This window comes from Labeo rohita, unplaced genomic scaffold, assembly GCF_022985175.1.
Source record: "Labeo rohita strain BAU-BD-2019 unplaced genomic scaffold, IGBB_LRoh.1.0 scaffold_114, whole genome shotgun sequence".
In the NCBI taxonomy this organism is placed as follows: Eukaryota; Metazoa; Chordata; class Actinopteri; order Cypriniformes; family Cyprinidae; genus Labeo; species Labeo rohita.
The window spans coordinates 23,626-44,954 of record NW_026127274.1 but is presented as its reverse complement, the minus strand read 5'-3'; the positions used below and the strand labels follow the sequence as shown (position 1 = coordinate 44,954).

Below are 21,329 nucleotides of genomic sequence, written 5' to 3'. Positions count from 1 at the left end.
GGATTGCTTAAAAAAAAAACAAACAAACAAGAAAAACAAAAACACAGTGTTGTTTATTCTTTTCAGAAACTATGTGCTTAAATATTTAGTTCTCTATAAAGCATTACATTTTACAGAAGTTTAATTAGTTAGAGATCTGTTTCTGACATTTTGGTTTGCATTCTAAAACTAAAGTTTGTAGTCCTAGATAACACTCCATAAAATTGCTTTGATACCAAAGACTACTTGGTCTCATGCTGTTTGTTTCCATGTGATTATTAGCATCTAGCTAAAATATTAATAATTTAATTTTGTTTTATTTTGTTTTATTTTATTTTATTTTATTTTATTTTATTTTATTTTATTTTATTTTATTTTATTTTATTTTATTTTATTTTATTTTATTTAAGGATGCATTAAATGCTGTTTCAATGTAATATTTAGCATCTAGTTAAATTTACCAGTTTATTAGTATTACTTTAAATGTAAATTTATGCTTGGATGCATTCAGTTGATCAAAAGTTACAAATGCATTTTTAGTGTTACAATAGATTTCTATTTAAAAAAAAAAAAAAAAAATATATATATATATATATATATATATATATATATATATATATATTTGTATTTATCAAAAAAAAAAATTTATCAAAAAAAAAAAATCTGGGGGAGGGGGAATCAATAACACAGTTTCCACAAAAATATGAAGCAGCATTTTATATATATATATATATATATATATATATATATATATATATATATATATATATATATATATATATATATATATATATATATATATATATATATTTCACTGTTAAACTATTGTCTATTTTTACTTGTAAAAAAAGTTTACATTTAATCAAATAAATACATACAAGATTTTTTTTATGGACTTGTGTAGCTATTTATTTTTTTTTTTTTGGCACTGTTTAACATGCTGTCTCTAATATCATCTATAATATTTGTTAGTAGGTAATAGTGAAATGTCTGGGCAGGTAACCAAAAGAATGTAGGTTCAAACACTGCGAATGAATGATCATTTAACTACCAGCATTGTGCCCTTTAGCAAGATCCAGGCAAATATCACTGTAATTTATCATGATGGCACTGCATAAAATTCTTGGTAACCCATTCTCCCAAATATGTAGCAATAACAATAATGAAATACTGTTAATCTTACTCTCCTCTCTTCTGATATCCCGCAGGTGAAGAAGAGTATTTTAGAGGAGGAGATATACTGTCCACCTGAGGCTTCGGTGCTGTTAGCCTCTTATGCCGTCCACGCTAAGGTCAGTGCTTTTTTTTTTTTTTTTTTTTTTTTTTTTAACCATTCTTTCTTTGATAGACACAGAGAGTCTGAGCTAAACCTTAACCTCCTATGAACGTCCTTCAAGGTCTGCATCTATCCCATTACAGTCTTCCCACAGAAAGAAGTGCATTTTATTAAGCAGGTGTCAGTTTGATTGACAGCTCAGGGGCAACAAGAACATGCGATTTATCCGAAAGCCTTGGCTAACTGCACACAGCTCACCTTGTGCCAATTTAGAAACCGCACAGTTGTTTCTCTCTGACTCACGTCAGGCATGGAGCATCGCTAGATGGCTCTAAAAACCCGATGGGAATCATCTAAAGCTTTTGTTTGTTTTGTTAAAGCAATTTGTAAGCTTCACATGGTGAGGCAGTTTGTTTAGCTGGTGTTTGAGCCTTGTGCTGGTTGTGCTTAAGGTTTTTGATGGCTTCTCAAGGCTATTTACAGCGCCGTTGGGGAAACGTGCCCTTTTGATTTCAAAGTTGGCATGTATGGGATTTTTACACATCTGATCAGATAATAATGTCATCAATAATGACATTAAAACATATTTTAGGCTTAATATTAAGAAATGTGCGTTGTGCACGAGTAGTACTCCAAATAAAGTTTAATTAGAATTTTATATCAGTAAGTCTTAAGCGATTTATCAGTAAAAATGTTAATAGACAGCGTTTCCTCTAGGTTCTCAGTTTTGGGGGGGGTGGGATGGATGGATGGGACAGGGGTGCCGGTACCCAACGAAAACATTTATTTCAGTGGGGAAAAAAAAAAAAAAAATTCTTAATTTCAACATTTTGAACAATAGAGTCCTACAATCTTTTTCTTATTTTTCTTTTTCTTTTTCTTATTTTTTTTTTTTTTTTCAGTAGTTTTTGTTTTAATTTTTCTGATAATCAAATGAAGGCATTAAACATTTATTTATTTTTAATCAAATGAAATTAAACCCTTTTAATTTTTGGCAAACAAACAGGTTTACTGTTAAAATTAATATATGGAAGAAAATTTGTGTGAATATTCTGTTAAAAAAGTAATAATAAAATAGTAAATAATTGTAATTTTTTTTCCTGCGATTAAGTGGTTAATCTGGTTGTAATATATATATATTTTTTTATTTAAATTGGCCAGAAATAGAAATGTATAAAGACGTACATTATACTGTACAAAAGTAATACAAGAGTAATATATTTCTGTTACACGTTAAACTGTACTTTTATTTTGACAAGTTGCCGTGAAGTTTCTGTGTGTATACAGTATGATACGATGCTAGTTTTCTCAAATGAAATGGTAAAATTCACATGAAATGACTCTCACAGCAGCTCTGGAGATGAAGTTCATGTGTTCATGTCGTCATATAATGAGATGCAAAGGCCGTAAAATTACGTTGAAATTAAGTGACAGACCCAATTTTGACTTATTCCTCCAAAAATTGACGAATTCCGTGGCATTCCGCGCTATAGAGGAAATTCCGTTTTTATGAATGGACTCCGCAAACCTGTCTGCGTTTTCTCAGAGGAGAAATTGTATACCTGCGTCCATGTAGAAACAGAAATGACATGCCGTCGTGTAAATAAGATAAATAACATAAGACCATTTAGTTTGTTTAATAAAAGAAGGTATAGACCTGTTTTATAGGAAAGGTTCCTTAAATGACTTTTGTTGTGATCTGGCGCTATATAGAAAATAAAATTAAATAGAATTAACTTGACCTTCGAGGGGGGAGGGGCGGGCCGCCCCCCTAAAATAATGGCAGGGGAAACACTGATAGACTTGAACTATACTTAGTATAACTTAAATGCATTTTAAATCTATTAATTTTTTACTAGGGTAGTAGTGCATGTTTCATTTAGATTTAAGCATTTGACTCAATGGATAATCCAACAATAGTTAATGTTATGTTTATTGGACTATAAACCATTTTTAATTGAATTCTACAAGAATTAAATACTTTTGCATTCAGTGTTACCTTTTTATCGAATAACTTGTATTATAATTTTAGATTTTGCTCATTCTGTCAACCTCTGCTTGTTGTATTATTGTGATTTCAATAATGTGTAGTTACAGATATGCATTTCTTTGGGTTTGAATGCGGCTTATTCACTCAGAATTATCTGTATCTGGGTTACAAATCTGAGTAGCTCTATGACAGATTTCTGTCTCCATTTAACAACACCAGGTGCAGGTTTGGAGTTATTCAAAAAGACAGGATGTTAAAGAAGGCTTGAGAAAAGAGAACGAAGAAATGTAAAGAGAGTAAGAATCAAAAAAGAGGCGCAGGCAGATATACACAAGTAAGAGATGAAAAAGTTGAAGAGACGATCGCACAGAGAGGAGAGGCTGAGATGGCAGCAGCTTCTCTCTTACTGTGAAAACTTGCTCTTAATGCAGGAGTGAAGCTTTAGACAGCATCCATTCACACAGACAGTTTCAAATGGGGATGCTTTCACATGCCAGTCTCATCACAGCTGAGCAGCGTGAATCTGCCCGTAGAGCTCAAAATGACAAGCCAGCGTGACACTGATGGAGTATTATTGTCTTGCCTTTCTGATTCTGCATATCGGCGGCTTCTTCAGTTCCCGCAAGCAGTCCACAATCTGTAATGATGTTTATTTTGGAAGATGGTGACATTCATATGCCTTGTCTTACAGAAGTATTCTGGGCTATTTTTATGTACTGCATCTGTTGTGTGCTGTTAATTAACAGACAATTTCCTCAGCGTTTATAAAAATATAACTATAAAATTTTATTAATGTGTTTGTATTAGACTGGTGCGATTATAAGTAGAGCTGCAAAACGATTAGTCACGATTAATCGATTCAAAATAAGTTTAGGTTTGCATACTTATGTGTGTGTATTGTGTATATTTATTATTCATATATAAATGCACACATATATTTATATATTTAAAAAAATGTTTGTATGTATTTTATATGAACACTTGTATAAATATTTTACATATAAATCTACCATATTTTTAAAATATTTACATGTATGTGTGTGTTAATATATATGTGTATTTATATATATATATACATAATAAATATACACAGTACACACACATGTAGTATGCAAACATAAACTTTTATTTTAAATCAATTAATCCCAACTAATCATTTTGCAGCTTTAGATGTGTTATAGCCACACTTTCAACTCAGGACCAGAAAAAAAAAAAAAAAAAAAAAAAAAAAATATATATATATATATATATATACACACACTACCGTTCAAAAGTTTGGGGTCAGTAAGACTTGTAATAGTCTTTAAAGAAGTCTCTTATGCTCATCAAGGCTGCATTTATTTGATTAAAAATATAGAAAAAAAAAACAGCAATATTGCAAAATGTTTTTACAATATAAAATAATGTTTTTTATTTTAACATACTTTAAAATAGAATTTATTCCTGTGATGAAAAGCTGAACTTTATCAGCTGTTACTCCAGTCTTAAGTGTCACATGATCCTTCAGAAATCATTCTAATATGCGGATTTATTATTAGAATGATCAGTGTTGGATAATATCAGCAGTTGTGCTGCCAAATATTTTTTGGAACCTGTGATTTTTTTTTTTTTTTTTTTTTTTTTTTTTCAGGATTCTTTCATGAATAACAAGTTTAAAAAGTACAGTGTTTATTCAAAATATAAATATTTTATAACAATGTAAATTATTTATTATTAACTTTTAATAAACTTTTAATTATTAACTTAATACATCCTTGGTGAATAAAAGTATTAATTTCTTAAAAAAAAAAACAAAAAAAAAAACAATAAAAATGTACTGACCCCAAACTTTTGAACGGTAGTGTGCGTGTATATGTGTATATATATATATATATATATATATATATATATATATATATATAATATTATATTAATTATATATTATTATTATTATTATTATTATTATTTATTTATTTATTTATTTTTTTTAAGAAATGAAGGATGCATTATATTAATCAAAAGTAGCAGTAAAGAATTTTACATTGTTGCTAAATATTTCTATTTTAAATTAATGCTTTTCTTTTGAGCTGTTCTTTTGAACAGAGTCCAGAAAAATATTGATGATAAACAAAACATATTAGAACAATTTTACATAGATTTTGTGAGAAGGAAGACCGTAATGGCTGTTAAAATTTTAGCTTTGCCATCACAAAATAAAATTTTAATTAATACGTTAATAAATTGTGAATCTAAAAATTTACATTTTAAAAATGTTTTAATTTTTATTTTATTTACTTGTCTTGCTTTAATTGTTATATATACTTTTTCACATTTCACAATTTTACTCTTTTTACTTTTACTTTTTGATCAAATAAATGCAGCCTTGTGTTTATAAGATATGGTTATAAGATTATAATCTTGTGGTTATAAGATTTTTCAAAAGCATTAAACATCTTACCGACCACAAACATTTGAATGGTAGTGTAATTGTTTTTTTGTTTTTTTTTAATAAATTGATTTTTTTTCTGAATAAATTTTGTGCATCATTTAAGTCCCATAGGCATTGTACAAACCAACCAATTTGCTGTTGCAACATCTGTGTACAATCTTTTCATGCAATTATCTTTCTCTCTCAGATGCACCTTTTTTAACTTTCTACTTATCTTACCCATAATGCTTCTCATAATAACTCACAGCTGTATTTCATCTTATTTTGATTTGGAAGTGCTTTCATGTTTTACGCAACAGCGTATTACTCAGTTCACTTTAAGTGAGAGCAGGTGAATATAATGGCTGTTTTTTATGACTGTGCCAGTCCATTTTTTCCCCCTCTCTCTCAGAATTCATAATTGAGCTCATTCTGATTTCTCATCTTGTTTCTGCAGTATGGTGATTACGACCCTAATGTCCACAAGCCGGGCTTCCTGTCCCAGGAGGAGCTGCTACCAAAGAGAGTGAGTATGATGTTGCGATGGGCGTCGCTCCATGCTAATTATGCTGATTATGTTCACAGAGCTCGGTAACGAGCCTGTAAGGCTTCGGCGGGCTTCCCGTAGGGCGTTAGATGTAGAGAAAGCTCTCAGCTCGAAGCGTTCGCTCGCATGTCAGTAAGTACTGAAAAAGAGCGTTTGTTTACTCCACTGGCATTCGAAATCGTCTGAAGGATTTAAATAGTCCCACTTAATTAGGAAATGTCCTTCAGCTCTATTAGCCATTGTGTTTGGCTCTGTTAACTTTTTTAACGTTTTTACGCTGATTTCACTCATTGGTTTGGTTGATCAGTCTGAACATGATTTCTTTTCCACCTGTAATGCATTGTGTTATTTGGCTCAAAATATTTGTGAAATCAATGTTTAGCAAAATAAATACTAGCAGCACTGTTCAGCACCTTAGCAAAAGTGGCTCAGGAGGAGAAAAACTCTGTTTTGCCTCCAGACAAGTCCAACTTAAAGGGATGGTTCACCCAAAAATGAAAATTACCCTATGATTTACTCACCCTCAAGCCATCCTAGGTGTATATGACTTTCGCCTTTCAGACTAATACAATCAGAGTTATATTAAAAAACGGTGCCTGGTTCTTCCAAGCTTTATAATGGCAGTGAATGGCTGTTGAGATTCAATAGTCCAATAAAGTGCATCCATCCATCATAAAAAGTACTCCACACTGCTCCGGGGGGTTAATAAATCAATGTGTTTGTGTAAGAAACATCCATATTTAAAACTTTATAAACCACAATCGCTAACTGTCTAACTGAGAGAGCAGAACAAAACACCGGTCACAAATTAGAAGTACAAAACGATGATTTATAACAAAAAATGTTCCTTCAATAAACTAAGGAAACTTTAAACTTTGCTTGAGAACTTGGCTCTCATGAGACTAGCTTAATTTCACTGGAGCTTACGCTACGTCTACGTCCTGTGTCATCCTCTGGAACGCCACTCTCTTGCGAATGCGTGTACGACAGTTAGCAGAAGAGATTATGGTTTCCAAAGTTTTAAATGTTTTAAGTGTTGGATGTTTCTTATACAACAACATTTGCTTCAGGATGCCTTTATTAGCCATCTGGAGCCGTGTGGAGTACTTTTTTTGATGGATGGATGCAGTTTATTGGGCTTCGGAATCTCAACACCCATTCACTGGTATTATAAAGCTTGGAAGAGCCAGGACATTTTTGAATATAACTATGATTGTATTCGTCTGAAAGAAGAAAGTCATATACACCTAGGGTGGCTTGAGGATGAGTACATCTTCATTTTTGAAACTATCCCTTTAACTCCGCACTATCTGAACCAGAAATGCTGCAAAAGATGCAAAGAACGTGAGCTATTTTCTAAAGGTAATCTCTGTGGATACCAGCTACTATGACAAATGCACTGTAATTATATTCCAAAAATATGGCATGTAGAAAATATTTTATCAGAAATACAGTAAAAAAAAAAAAAAAACAGAAATATTAGGGCTGCACAATTAATCGAATTTTTAATCGTAATTGCAATTACAGATGCCACAATTATGTAATCGTTCAAAGGCACAATTACAAAAAAAAAATTAAATCCACTTACATTATTCTGCTTGCTTAAGATGTGGAGGTGTTTTTTTTTTTTTCTACAGGTTATCTTAAGTTTTATTTTCATTGTTTTAATTTTTACATTTTTATTTTTTTTTAAATTTAAATTTTTTTTTTTTTTAAATATTTAAATAAGAAACTATATATAAAAAGGTGGCATGCAGAGCTTCAAACAATGGTATAAAGCTATTCAAAACATCATTAAATGTAAATTGTGATAATTGTAATTAACAATCACAACTACAGTTTCAAGGGAATAATCGACAATCATGATTTTTGTCATAATCGTGCAGCCCTAAGTAATATTGTGAAATGTTATTACAATTTAAAATAACTGTTTCCAGTTTAATAATAAAATATAATTTTGTAAAGTTGAATTTTTACTCTGAATTATGGTAATGTGCTGATTTGGTACTTAAGAAACATTTTCATTATTAATATGTTGGAAGCAGTTGTGCTGCTTAATATTTTCTGGAAACTTTGATGCATTTTTTTCTTCTTTGATGAATAGAAATTTTAAACTAATATAATTTATTTGAAGCAAAATTATTAATCATTATATTATAATTTATAATAATAATGAAAAATGTTATAAATGCTATATTCTAAATGTTTTTGCTGTCACTTTTGATCAATTTAAGGCATCTTTGCTGAACAAAAGTTTCAGTTTCTTTCAAAAATAATCTTTTGAAATAGTGTATGTCATCAACAGTTGTTCACGTCCCTGTTTTTTTTTTTTTTTTAAATGAAAAGCAGTTTTCATTTCAACAAACAAAATGAATACTGGTGTCAAACAAAGTCTGTTGCGCACCAAAAGCTCTGTTATAAAAACGCACTGATGAGACAGCTGAAGACTATTCAAGTTGATGACTGATCTTCATGTGTTCTTCTCTTGTGCAGGTTATTAATCTGTACCAGATGACTGCAGAGATGTGGGAGGAGAGGATCACGGTCTGCTACGCTGAGCACAGGGGCAGAACCAGGTATTTTACACTATAGTGTCGGACAGCTTGTCCACGGTTTTTTCATGGCAAAAGCCTTCTAAAATCACAGTCTTCAGTCAAGTGCAATGAGCAAAGTGTGCTGCATGCTTTGCATGTCAGTCAGAATCAGCTGCAAAATTGTCTAGACTTTGTTAATAGTCAACAGTCTGGCTCTGTGATGTTATAAACGCACACCATTGCACAGGTGTGTGGCTTCATTCAGTGTTGCATGCACTTTGGGAAGTCAAGACACTCACAAAATGAAAAAACTGGCCTGCTTCTTTATCCAGAACCAGGCATAGCCTTGCTTGAAAAAAGCCCAAATTGGTCTACTGTGATGACGAAACAGACTTCCTGTGTTGCTTCAGAGCCAATTTAGATGCATGTAGGGCACTTTCTTATTCCACGCTACTCCTTACATATGACAGCACTCTAGTGTGTATTCATAAAACACACTCACAAATACCCAGTCTGCACATCTCGTTTTATCTCTCTCTTTCATACATACACACAGCTTAATTTGATATCAGAAGTTTACCATTTTATTTTTTTCCCATTGAAGTCCAGTGTTAGTCAAAGTTTCCTGTACCTAAACATTTAATATAATGATCTTTCAAAGGCATTAGCCTGCATTGTTGTGGTAGGCAAGGCAAGGCAAGGCAAGTTTATTTATATAGCACATTTCATACACAGAGGTAATTCAAAGTGCTTTACATAAAAGGAAGTAGAATAATCATAAAAACAATAATAAAAACAATAATCACAAAAAAGGAAGTAGAACAATCATAAAAACGATGATCACAACAATAAAACAAACAATGTAAAAACTAAAACAAAAAACTGGTAGATGAATAAAGCACTGAATAGACATAAAAATAGATAATTAAAAAACTATTTTGACTTCTAAAGCCACTTTCTATAATATTTAAATCTGTCCAAGGTAGAGTTAAGGGGGTGTTAACACAGACTATTTTTTTTTGTCTGTTATTTATTCTAATTAATTATGTTTATTGTTATTTTGTTATTTTTGTTATTTTATTTATTTTCTTTTAAATAAAAATAAAAAAAAAAAAAAATGTTCTGTTTTTTTTTTTTTTTTTTTTTTCCCCATTTATATCTTTTTTTGTTATTTTATTTATCATTTATCATCTAAGGTAGACACTTACAGGGTTGTTCACACAGAACAGAAGATTCTTTTCAAATTATTAATATATTTGTTTATATTTTTATTTATTTTAATTGTTTTTTTTTATGTTTTTAATTTCTTTTTTTACATGTATTTATTTATTTTATTTTTTTTATTTAATAATTTTATCGTTGATATATGCACAGATGCAGACTGATATCTTTGGCTGTTTTTAAGACAGCATGTCTTAAAAATAAGTTTAAAAGTAATTCAGCTTTGAAATACTGGCTATTAATACTGAAAGCACAAACACGTGCACATACGAGCAGCTTCTCACTCATTCTGTGCTGTCTGCTCTTGGTAAGTGCGGTATGACAAGGCAAGATGCATGCAAGAACATGAAAGTGGTACTAAAAATCTAGTTGTTTTATTATGATATTTTTAATTGGAGCTTTTATGGTGAGTGTGTTTGTGTTCTTTGCCACAGTCAGTTACTGTAAGACATACTGCGTGACCTCTAGTTTCTGCTCTCCAAGTTAGTCGAGTCTCATTAAAGCCCTGCGGTGGAATAGATTTTATTTTGTGTCTAATTTATTCTCTCTCTCCCTTTTCCCCCTTCTGTCTCCCTCCTTTCCTCCCTCCTACGTTTTTGTTTGTTATTGTGTGCTGCAGAGATGAAGCTGAGATGGAGTATTTAAAAATAGCTCAGGATCTGGAGATGTATGGGGTCAATTACTTTTCCATTAGGGTAAGAAATGCCTCCGCTGCTTATGGCAGTAACAGTCAGAGCTAATGCTTCGGACACCCAAATGCTTTTATTATTGTATATCTTTATTATTTTATGAAATAATCAAACCTTTAATTTTTGGTGACGTGGTCACTTTTAGCTTAATCATCTCATACTTCCTTTGATGCCCACCCTGCTTGAAACTTTATTATTTCTGCCTTTTTTATTTGAAATATTAATTTTGCCAGGCGTGTGACGTCTGTTTGCAATGTGATCATGATAGTGAAATAAATTGGGCTGAAGGTCTATTTATTATCTTTTTATTTTTCAAGAATAAAAAGGGAACCAGCTTGCTGCTGGGTGTTGACGCTTTAGGCCTCCACATTTACGACCCAAATAACAAACTGACGCCCAAAATCTCTTTTCCCTGGAATGAGATCAGAAACATCTCGTACAGCGATAAAGAGGTATGCATTTTATGCATAGTTCATACTTTTTCACAATCTGCTCTACGCTAGGTGTGGTAATGTTGTTGGTGCACTAATTTCTATAACTTTGTCTTTAGTTTGCCATTAAACCCTTGGATAAGAGGGCAGATGTCTTCAAATTCAACTCCTCTAAACTCAGAGTCAATAAACTGGTGGGTATTTCGTGATGTAATGCAGTGATCAATTTCAAATTGATCTTCTCAAACCCACTGTGGTGTGGTATGCTAGTTTAAGATATTAATAAATCTTTACGCCGTTAATCTAGAGATGCTGTCATTTGTTAATTAAGGGTAGAATTGAATTAAAATTTGTTGTAATTTACTCACCCTCATGTTGATCCAAACTGGTGATTTTATTTATGCATTGGAAAACAAAAAGAGAAATTTAGTTGAATGTCTAGAGTGCTCTTTTCCAAACAATGACCAAATTAAACCCTAAAAAAATCATAAAATGGTCCTTTCAACTTGTAAATAATATATGTATGCCACGTCTTCTGAAGCCATATGTGACCCTGGACCACAAAACCTAGTCTTAAAGGAGAAGTCCATTTCCAGAACACAAATTTACAGATAATGTACTCTCACCCCCATGTCATCCAAGATGTTGATGTCTTTCTTTCTTCAGCCATAAAGAAATTATGTTTTTTGAGCGAAACATTTCAGGATTTTTCTCCATATGATATGGTGCCCCGATTTTGAACTTTGCAAAATGTACCTTCAAATGATCCCAAATGTGGTTCTAAACGATCCCAGCCGAGAAAGAAGGGTCTTACCTAGCAAAACAATCGTTTTTTTTTTTTTTTTTAAAAGTAAGTAAAAATAATACATTTTTTATACTTTTTAATGTCAGACGCTCGTCTTGTCTTAATCTGCCTGAACTGTTTTTTTCCGGTTTATGACAGTTAGGGTATCTCGAAAAATTCCCATCTCATGTTCTCCCTTAACTTCAAAATCGTCATACTCTAACTGTCTTTACGCGGAATGCACAGAGTTCAGGGAGAGCAAGACAAGACAAGCATTTGAGATTAAAAAGTATTTAAATTTTTGTTCTGGAAGTGGACTTCTCCTTTAGGTAGCACGGGTATATTTGTAGCAATAGCCAAAAATACATTGTATGGATGAAAATGATCAATTTTTCTTTTATGCCAAAAATCATTAGGTTATTAAGTAAAGATTATGTACCATAAAGATATTTAGTAAATTTTCCACTGTAAATACATCAAAACCTAATTTTTGATTAGTAATATACATTGCTAACAACTTCACTTGGACAACTTTAAAGGCAATTTTTCTCTTTTTTTTGCACCCTCAGATTCCAGATTTTCAAATAGTTGTTATTATTATTATTATTATTATTATTATTATTATTATTATTATTATTATTATTATTATGTGAAATATTGAAATGAATTTAATGAATATTGTCAAACCTAACAAACCATACATCAGTGGAAAGCTTATTTATTCAGCTTTCATATGATGTATAAATATCATTTTCAAAAACTGGTTTTGTGGTCCAGGGTAACATGATGACAAGTTTCAGTAATCAAAAAGTCATACAGCTTTAGAAAAACATCATGATAAATGATGACAGAATTTTTCATTTTTTAAGCTTTTGATAAAGCCATTTTTGTGTGTTTGAAGATTCTTCAGCTGTGCATCGGGAACCATGATCTCTTCATGAGGAGACGGCGAGTTGATTCGTTGGAAGTCCAGCAGATGAAGATGCAGGCTAGAGAAGAGAAAGCTCGCAAACAGGTCAGGAAGAGTGAATGATTGCCTGATTAACAGCAACTGAGAGAGATTATTGTTTATGCTAAACAAATAAATGAAAATAATTTTCTGGGCTCTGTTTTTCAGTGAGCTCTTGTCTTACAGCATCAAAAGAAAAGAAAGCAAACAAAGTTGAAAGGAAAGACAAAACGAGCAAAATGAAATTATAAAAAAAAAAAAAAAATAAAAAAGCAATAATGATAAGAGAATACAAAAAGAGAAAATGAATGCATACATAACTTATTTTCTCTCTGGCAGTGTAGCTAGTTCTAGATGAAAAAATATTCAGTAGTAGAGAAACAAGCATCCATATTAATTTTTCATAGCCCTCATGGTTCTTCATTAATTAGGTAAGACACTATACCACAGTTCAAAAGTTTGGGGTCTGTAAGATTTTTTTTTATGGTAACACTTTACAATAAGGTATCACTTGTTAACATTAGTTAGTGTATTAACTATCATGAATGAACCATGAACATCACATCCATTACACTATTAATCTATGTTAATGTTAATTAATAAAAATACAGTCATTCATTGTTAATGTTAGTTCACAGTACATTAACTAATAGGGATGTAATGATATTTTCAATATCGTGGTATTACGATGGCAAAACTGTCTCGATATTATCATAGTCACATGACTGTATGAAATGAAAGGTCTTTCAGGCAAAAAATGTAGTTTTTCAGATACATTTAAAATTATTTTTTGTAACATAAAAGGTCTTTAAAGGAGAAGTCCACTTCCAGAACAAAAATTTACAGATGATGTACTCACCTCCTTGTCATCCAAGATGTTTGTGTCTTTATTTCTTCGGTCGTATAGAAATTGTTTTTTGAGGAGAACATTTCAGGATTTTTCTTCATATAATGGACTTCTATGGTGCCCCAAGTTTGAACTTCCAAAATGCGGCTTAAATGCGGCTTCGAACGATCCCAAATGCGGTTGTAAATCCCAGCCGAGAAAGAAGGTTCTTATCTAGCCTAATGACTGGTTGTTTTCATAAAAATAATACAGTTTATATACTTTTTAATCTCAAATGCTCGTGTTGTCTTGCTCTGCCTGAACTCTGTGTATTCTGTTTCAAGACAGTTAGGGTATGTCAAAAAACTCCAATCGTATTTTCTCCCTCAACTTCAAAAATTTCAAAATCATCCCACATTACTGCAGAAGTACCGACCCAGTCTTTGCAAAGTGAACATTCAAAGAAGATCAAACACCCGTAACAAAAAAGGTAAAACAACGATATAGGGCTCTTTTGAAGTTAAGGGAGAACATGAGATGGGAGTTTTTCGACATACCCTAACTGTCATGAACCGGAACAAAAACAGAGTTCAAGCAGAGTAAGACAAGACGAGCGTTTGAGATTAAAAAGAATATAAATAGTATTGTTTTTATTAAAATAACCAATCGTTATGCTACATAAGACCCTCCTTCTTCAGCTGGGATCGTTTACAACCGCATTTGGGATCGTTTGAAGCTGCATTTAAACTGCATTTTGGAAGTTTAAAATCGGAGCACCATAGAAGTCCATTATATGGAGAAAAATGCTGGAATGTTTTCCTCAAAAAACATATTTTCTTTACAACTGAAGAAAGAAAGACATGAACATTTTGGATGACAAGGGGGTGAGTACATTATCTGTAAATTTTTGTTCTGGAAGTGGACTTCTCCTTTAAGTTGTGGACTTTGGCACAACGAACTAAAACCAAAAATGCAATAATCCCTTCATCCGGTTTTGTTAGTGTAGTGCATGTTTGGGAACACAATGGCCACCAGTTATGCTTTATTTTCGTGGCAGATGCTTAAAACATTTCACTAAATTTGTAGTGAGATATGTTTTTGTTAGCCTGTTTTCACTGAAGCTGGAGTTTTCCTTCAAAAAAAAAACACTACTGCAGTTTGCATCAAAATAAAAGCTTAAAAGTGCAGTATGAATTGCCGACAGTTAGCAGTTTAAATGCAGTCCAAAGTCAAAATATCTTTCAAGTGTAGAAATTAGGAAAGAGGTATTGTAATTTTCCTGCTGTAGTGTAAAGCTAAAATAATATATCTATGAAATATTCATTTTCATTTATTTTATAGTGCAGTTGCTTTACAATATATGGCTTTTACTGTCATCGTTATTATTATTATTATTATTATTATTATTATTATTATTCTAACTTGTTTGACTTCCTAAAATACTAGTGTGAATGTAATTTAGACTGAGACAGTATATCACAAATACAAAGAGTGTTGAGTCCCCTTTAAAGTTCAGGTACAAGTCAGTTCACTGACTTTTTTGATGTTTTCTTAGGAAAATGGCTTGAAGCTCTTAATTTTGAACTCTCAAAGGGCATTAGAAGAATTTAACTTTAAAATGTACAAAAATGTAATTTTTAAATATTTCAAATATTGTAATAAATATTGTATTGTGGACTTCATATTGCGATATTATCGTATCGTGAGATTTTGATATTGTTACATCCCTATTAACTAATGTTAAACACAACCTGTGATTTTAGTAATGCATTTGTAAATGCATATCAACTAATGCAGTTAACTAAAGTTAACAAAAAAAACTCTCACATGCTCATGCTCATCAAAATTACAGTCAAAACCGTAATATTGTGCAATATAATTGCAATTTAAAATAACTGTTTTGTATTTGCATACATTTTGAAATGGTTATTCAATTTGTGAAAACTGAGAGACATATTTGAATAGAAAGTTCAAAAGAACAACATTTTAAATATGAATCTTTTGTAACAATGCAAGTCTTTACTGTTAGTTTTTATCAGTTTAATTCCTCCTCTCTTAAAAATTAAATATATAAATAAATATTGATCCCAAACCTTTAAACAGTAGTGTATGTGTAATTTATGTGTATTCCAGAAAATGATTGCAGTTTTGGGAAAAAGCTCTCTGTTGCTTTGGAGAGCTTAGGAAGTGTCAAGCAAATCCTCTTTCCCTCACTAGTAAATCTCAAGACTTCATGGTCACCATATGCATTGATTTTGCTGTTGCACCTCCAGGCACCTTTAACCAGGTGCTGGATTTGTGATCCACTAAACCCATTTAGCAGCGCTGCAATCCTGGTGAAATATGGATGAGCTTTTTGCACCTCTCTGTAGATGGAGCGGCAGAGGCTGGAGAGGGAGAAACAATTGCGTGAGGAGGCAGAAAGAGCTCGTGATGAACTGGAGAGGAGATTGATTCAGTTACAGGACGAAGCTCACATGGCCAATGAGGCACTGGTGAGAAACTAAAACGTCACCCGCACTAAATATACTTTCTCTAATCGCTTCAGTGCTTGCTAAACCACACCAGCATCTATACTTGTACTCAGCCCTTGACGTGTGAGGCTCATACTGTTCTTGGTGATGTTGTGGTTTAGTACCTTACTTTATTTTCCTAAAAACTGTTCTGCAGCAGGTGTTTTGTCTGTTTTTGTTGTAACCCATTTTCATTATCACTGGCCAGTCAATCATTAACTTGGCTCTGCATCTAGGAATGTCAAATGTATTTGTACGATAATAGTAATAATCATAATAATGATAAAACTACATTAAAAAAAAGTTAATCAAGACAAATTTTGAAGTTGGCTTGAGAAAGCTGAAATAGGAAGTTTAAAATGTTTTAAAAGCTAGAAGTTTGAAGGTTTTCAGTTTGAAGTAGCTTTAAAGATTGGATAGATGGATAGATAGACAGATAAATAGATACATAGATAGAATGCTGTTAGCATGTTACTAGCACGCTTAGCAAGTTACTAGCATGATGTTAGCATGATTAGCATGTTACTTACCTGTTGTTAGCATCATTTGCAAGTTACTGGCATGTTGCTAGTATGATTCTAGCATGATTAGCAAGTTGTTAACATTTTTCTAGTATGGTTATCAAGTTGCTAGCATATTTCTAGCATGATTGGCAAGATAGGTAGATACATCCGTCAAAGTCTATGGGATTTTTTCCAATTTTAATCATCATTTTTAGGAAAACTGCAAGTCAGATTAGTTAGAAAAGATATAGCAACCTGAGTCAGATCAGTCTGAAGATCTAGGCTGAGTTTGGAGTTTATAGAGTTAAATCTCTAGGAGGCGTTAGCAGTCTGAAATTTTAGTCTCAGAAGTAGTAGTTTAAATAGCGTTTCAGTAAGTTGGCTTTCTCAAGCCAACTTAATTAGTATAATTATTATTATCAATAACATAAATCATGATAACTAATATTCTAAATAAAAATCTGAACATTTACAGATCAGCTACTTTAAGGTCCAAGTCAAATCTGCATTTATGGTTTTGTTTTTTGGGACACAACCCACCTAAGTATTAATAAACTTATTTTATTAGTGCATATAATAATGTTTGTAAGGCTGTATTTCTGTTTTATCTCTGTACTTTCACATGGCGTTTTAAGACTCAGTTTTCCATTCACATTCTGAGGGTGTTTTGGCTCTTGCAAACAAAAGAAATGTGGCTTTTAAACTGATAGAAGTGCGAGTACGGCTGATATACTGGATGCATTTCTAATAGTTCTCCATTCATACTCAGCATAATGGTAACTCAAATAATTTTCTGGCAGAGCTCAGACTAGAGCAGGTCTTATTATTTTTAATCAGAGTTTTTCATATCCTTGCTTGTCCTGAGTTCTCTTTCTCTTTCTCTCTCAAATATTTATGAGGTTTTTTCACTTTCCTTGCTGAAAGTAGACATGTTTTGAGAGATGTATTTCGGGAAGAAAAGACTGACCCAGTGGCACAATTTCTGACGTAAATGTGTTAGACTAGGCTTTATGTAACAGCTTCATTTTCAAATGATGTGGAAACATGTGAAACAGCAAAAGTAAAATCTTTATGGAATAATTCAGATTGCTTACAGTAGTAATAATGTTGCATTGGTTTAACATGTTGAACTTTTACAGTCTAATGCTGTTAATAAACAAGGGCATCAAATGAAGCATAATGATCAGTGTGCATCTGTGCAAAGCGTGTGGTCTCTCTGTTCTCAGTTACGCTCTGAGGAGACTGCAGATCTGTTGGCGGAGAAGGCACAAATCGCTGAGGAGGAGGCCAAGCTGTTGGCTCAGAAAGCGGCCGAGGCTGAACAGGAGATACAGCGTATTAAGGTTAGTGAGCGTTTGCCCACACCAGCTGCTCATAGAAGATCCTTTAGTAGCATTGAGGGACTAATCATGCTCTGAATTACTCTTTATAAAGGTGACAGCTATTCGCACTGAGGAGGAGAAGAGACTCATGGAACAGAAGATGCTAGAGGCTGAGATGCTTGCACTCAAGATGGCAGAAGAGTCTGAAAGGAGGTAACCTCTCTCTCTCTCGCTCACACATACACACACACACGCACATTTGTGCCCATATTTGGATGTGCTTTTAACATACCACCATGTCAAGCAGCCATCTGATAAGAGACATATTTAGTGTTTAAATAAAAATTTGTGGTGTGCTAATGTTTAAATAAGATCATTTAATTTAGTTTGACATTATTATTTTGTCATATTTTAAAACTCTATTCCATCTTTTAAATAGCCAAATGGGTGCTCATTTCTTTTTGAAAATAAAATTACATATAAAAATACATAAAATCAGGCTTTGACTATAAATTTTCAAATTTAAAACTCTTAAAAAATTAATTGAAATAATGCTGATGTTTTTTTTATCTGTCTCTCTCTAAAAAAAACAACTTTAAAACAAAATGTAAATGTAACTGAAATAAGTTTGTTGAATCATTAAAATAACTTCAACTAAAACTGAAATAATAGTAAATTAAAGCCGAACAGAAATCTTAAAAAATAACCAATGCAAATGTCAAAAGCGCTTAACATTGAATTTAAACTTTGAAAAAACGTATTAAAATTAAGCTTATTATTAAAATTAAAATGACTGTTAATATGAAAAACAATAGCTAATTCCAAATATGAATAAATATGATAATAGTACTAACGTAAACCTGAAAACGGCACTGCCACATCCTAGAGTGTGTGTGTATATATGTATATATGTATATATATGTGTATATATATATATATATATATACACATATATATATATATATATATACACACATAAAAAATTTTTTTTTTTTTTTTTCTTTGTTTGCTAAGCGACTAAACTAGTTCAAAAAAAGCATCGAACGCAAGTAATCATATTGTTTTATTGAACAAAACTTATACTTATGTATTATGAACAAATAGAGCCAACGTACATTACGCATTATAGCAAATGACTGTAGATGGCGCCTACAGCTGCACAATTAGGGCTGAAATCGCGACGCACACACGTAACCTACAAGCTTGCAAATAATTAAGCGCATATGTTAAACCTGCATCGCATATATTTATTTAATTGAATCATACTGTTTGTGAATAGCATCATGCTTTATTATAATTTTAAAAGAGTTTAATATATCATACAGCCTTGGAAAACGGTCTAATAATGCATTTTGTGAATTCACGTCTGAGGAAAGCGGCACTTCCGGTGTTTTGCTGGTTACTCGACATGGGTAAAATGCAACTGAGGATTTTTTAAAATTTAAGTACTTGAATTGAATCAAGGAATTGTGACAACCCTAGTTTATTCCGCTAAAGTCTATTAAAAATCAGTTTCGATTAAAACGATTTGGCTAAAAAGCAAGCAGATTTATTATTTAAATCTCAGTATGTGAACTTGCGTCATAAAAGACATCCCAGATCTTTCTCTCACAGCTGGATGTTTGCTGGTGGGCCCTCTTAAACCCATCTGCCAGGTCTTTACTTAGTATGTGGCACTCTGTTGATGTGCATTTTGGCATAGCTGTTTGATTTGGTGCCTGTGAAAGTCTCAATTTTCTGCTGATCTGAGCATCCATTTTTCCATTTCCAGCTGAATTTGTGCTTTGGAGATCCCAGCACTGTGTCCACTTCAAAGTGTTCAAACCTTGAGTGAGTAACCCATGTATCTATTCTCCACAGGGCAAAAGAGGCCGACCAGCTGAAACAAGACCTGCAGGAGGCAAGAGAATCGGAGCGCAAAGCCAAAAACAAACTACTGGAGATCACCAGCAAATCGGCGTACTCGGTAATCACCCGTCTCTTACCAAAGCGCTCCCCCATGGCGTTCTCCAACATCTCCACAGATGACGTTACATCAACACTTGTCATTCTTAATCATGCTGGAGTCTGAATCCAGTCTAATTTTATCTTTAAGAGGAAAAAGGTTTTAAACCCTGCACGGTTATGGGTTTTTACGCTGGTCTGATTTAGCCGCTTGGCCATTTGTCAATGTCAAGATAATTTATTTAAACAAAAGTTGCATCAGACAACCATTCCATTACTTGCAAGAAAACTTTCTCCTCTTGAGAGAGTGTTTTAGCCTTGCAATAACCACCTTAATGCAAGAATATTTATATTCATATTAAGCTGTCCAGCTTAAAAAATGGTTAGGTACCCCTCTAGGGTCCCAGGAATTGCATGACATGGTTGTAATGCTTTTTAGAATTGGATTACAAATGGGTTCGGAAACCACTAGTGAGAGATCACAGTTAACTTCCTCCATTAAATGCGTTGTGAATATCCGCCAGGTTCGAATGCACATGATGACTGAGTGCACTTCATATCTGATTCAAATGGACGACTATTGAGGGATTGTCCTAACCCTCGTATATGGATAATAGATACAATTGAGGTCAGAAAATTTGTATTTTTCTACATAAGTGTTCCCAGAGAGGACATTTTTCTACCTGGAAACCACATTTCAGTGCTATTACGATGAGTTCCCTAATTATTAGCCGAAGCACTTGGAAGCTGAGCTCTTCCGCTCGTTGAAAGCTTTGCGGATACTCTTGAAAATCCAACTGGCAGCTCAACCGCACATTTTATATGCACGGTAAGTTAAGGGGTGATTGGAGGTCAGCGTATCATTTCAAACATTAGCTCTCTCTATGGGTGGCTAATGTTAGATCTGTTCGACCACTTAAAAATCCAGAAGGAATTTCAAAGCATTGCCTCTGTCTGTGGTATTGATGTCTATACCGAGAATTTTTTTTTTCTTTGCCCTGAAGCTTCCTTTGGTCTTTTGACAAAATCCAACTAAGGGTGGCTAAGGCAAACCGGAGCTTGACTTTGTTTAGATAAGTCAACCTGCCTGAGGCGAATTAAGGCAGTTTTTCTGAATCTGATACTAGGTGCTTCAATTCCTAGTCACCGCACTGATCATCAGGTTAACCAGTCAAATGTTACAGTCTACAGCTTCTTTTACTTTCATGTTTAATATTGTGAAATGATGCTTTTCAAACAATTTCTATCATATCCACCTTTTTCTTCCTGTAAGAGTGAGTGTAGCCATTTTTAGCTGAACAAAACAAATCGTTTTGCTGCTTGATATTGCAAATTAGTGTCTTAGCATATTATTTTAATAGGGATGTAGCAATATCAAAATTCACGATAGAATATTTTTGCAATATTTAAAAAA

At 32.7% G+C, this 21,329-nt stretch overlaps 3 protein-coding genes across 6 annotated transcripts in view; all 3 read left to right on the top strand.

The window, feature by feature from the left end:
• The window catches only part of LOC127157649 (meprin A subunit beta), a 127,683-nt gene that overhangs the window by 85,631 nt on the left and 20,723 nt on the right, over positions 1–21,329 (top strand). The window lies entirely within an intron of this gene.
• Positions 1–21,329, top strand: part of LOC127157652 (hatching enzyme 1.2-like) — a 67,181-nt gene that overhangs the window by 34,908 nt on the left and 10,944 nt on the right. The window lies entirely within an intron of this gene.
• On the top strand, positions 1,186–20,057 carry LOC127157654 (merlin-like). The gene is made up of 11 exons (XM_051100913.1): positions 1,186–1,271; positions 6,110–6,178; positions 8,693–8,775; positions 10,574–10,649; positions 10,961–11,095; positions 11,194–11,268; positions 12,760–12,873; positions 16,006–16,128; positions 17,876–17,992; positions 18,084–18,184; positions 19,832–20,057. Exons 3-11 carry the CDS (start codon positions 8,711–8,713, stop codon positions 20,040–20,042), a joined length of 1,017 nt encoding a protein of 338 aa, XP_050956870.1. The 5' UTR covers positions 1,186–1,271; positions 6,110–6,178; positions 8,693–8,710; the 3' UTR covers positions 20,043–20,057.

What these genes read in the sequence shown, in the direction of transcription:
- LOC127157654 (XM_051100913.1), top strand. Translation starts at nt 8,711, where the DNA reads ATGACTGCAGAGATGTGGGAGGAGAGGATCACGGTCTGCTACGCTGAG. An exon ending in GAGCACAGGGGCAGAACCAG is followed by an intron (nt 8,776 to 10,573) that starts GTATTTTACACT and finishes TGTGTGCTGCAG; the next exon opens with AGATGAAGCTGAGATGGAGT. An exon ending in ACATGGCCAATGAGGCACTG is followed by an intron (nt 16,129 to 17,875) that starts GTGAGAAACTAA and finishes CTCTGTTCTCAG; the next exon opens with TTACGCTCTGAGGAGACTGC.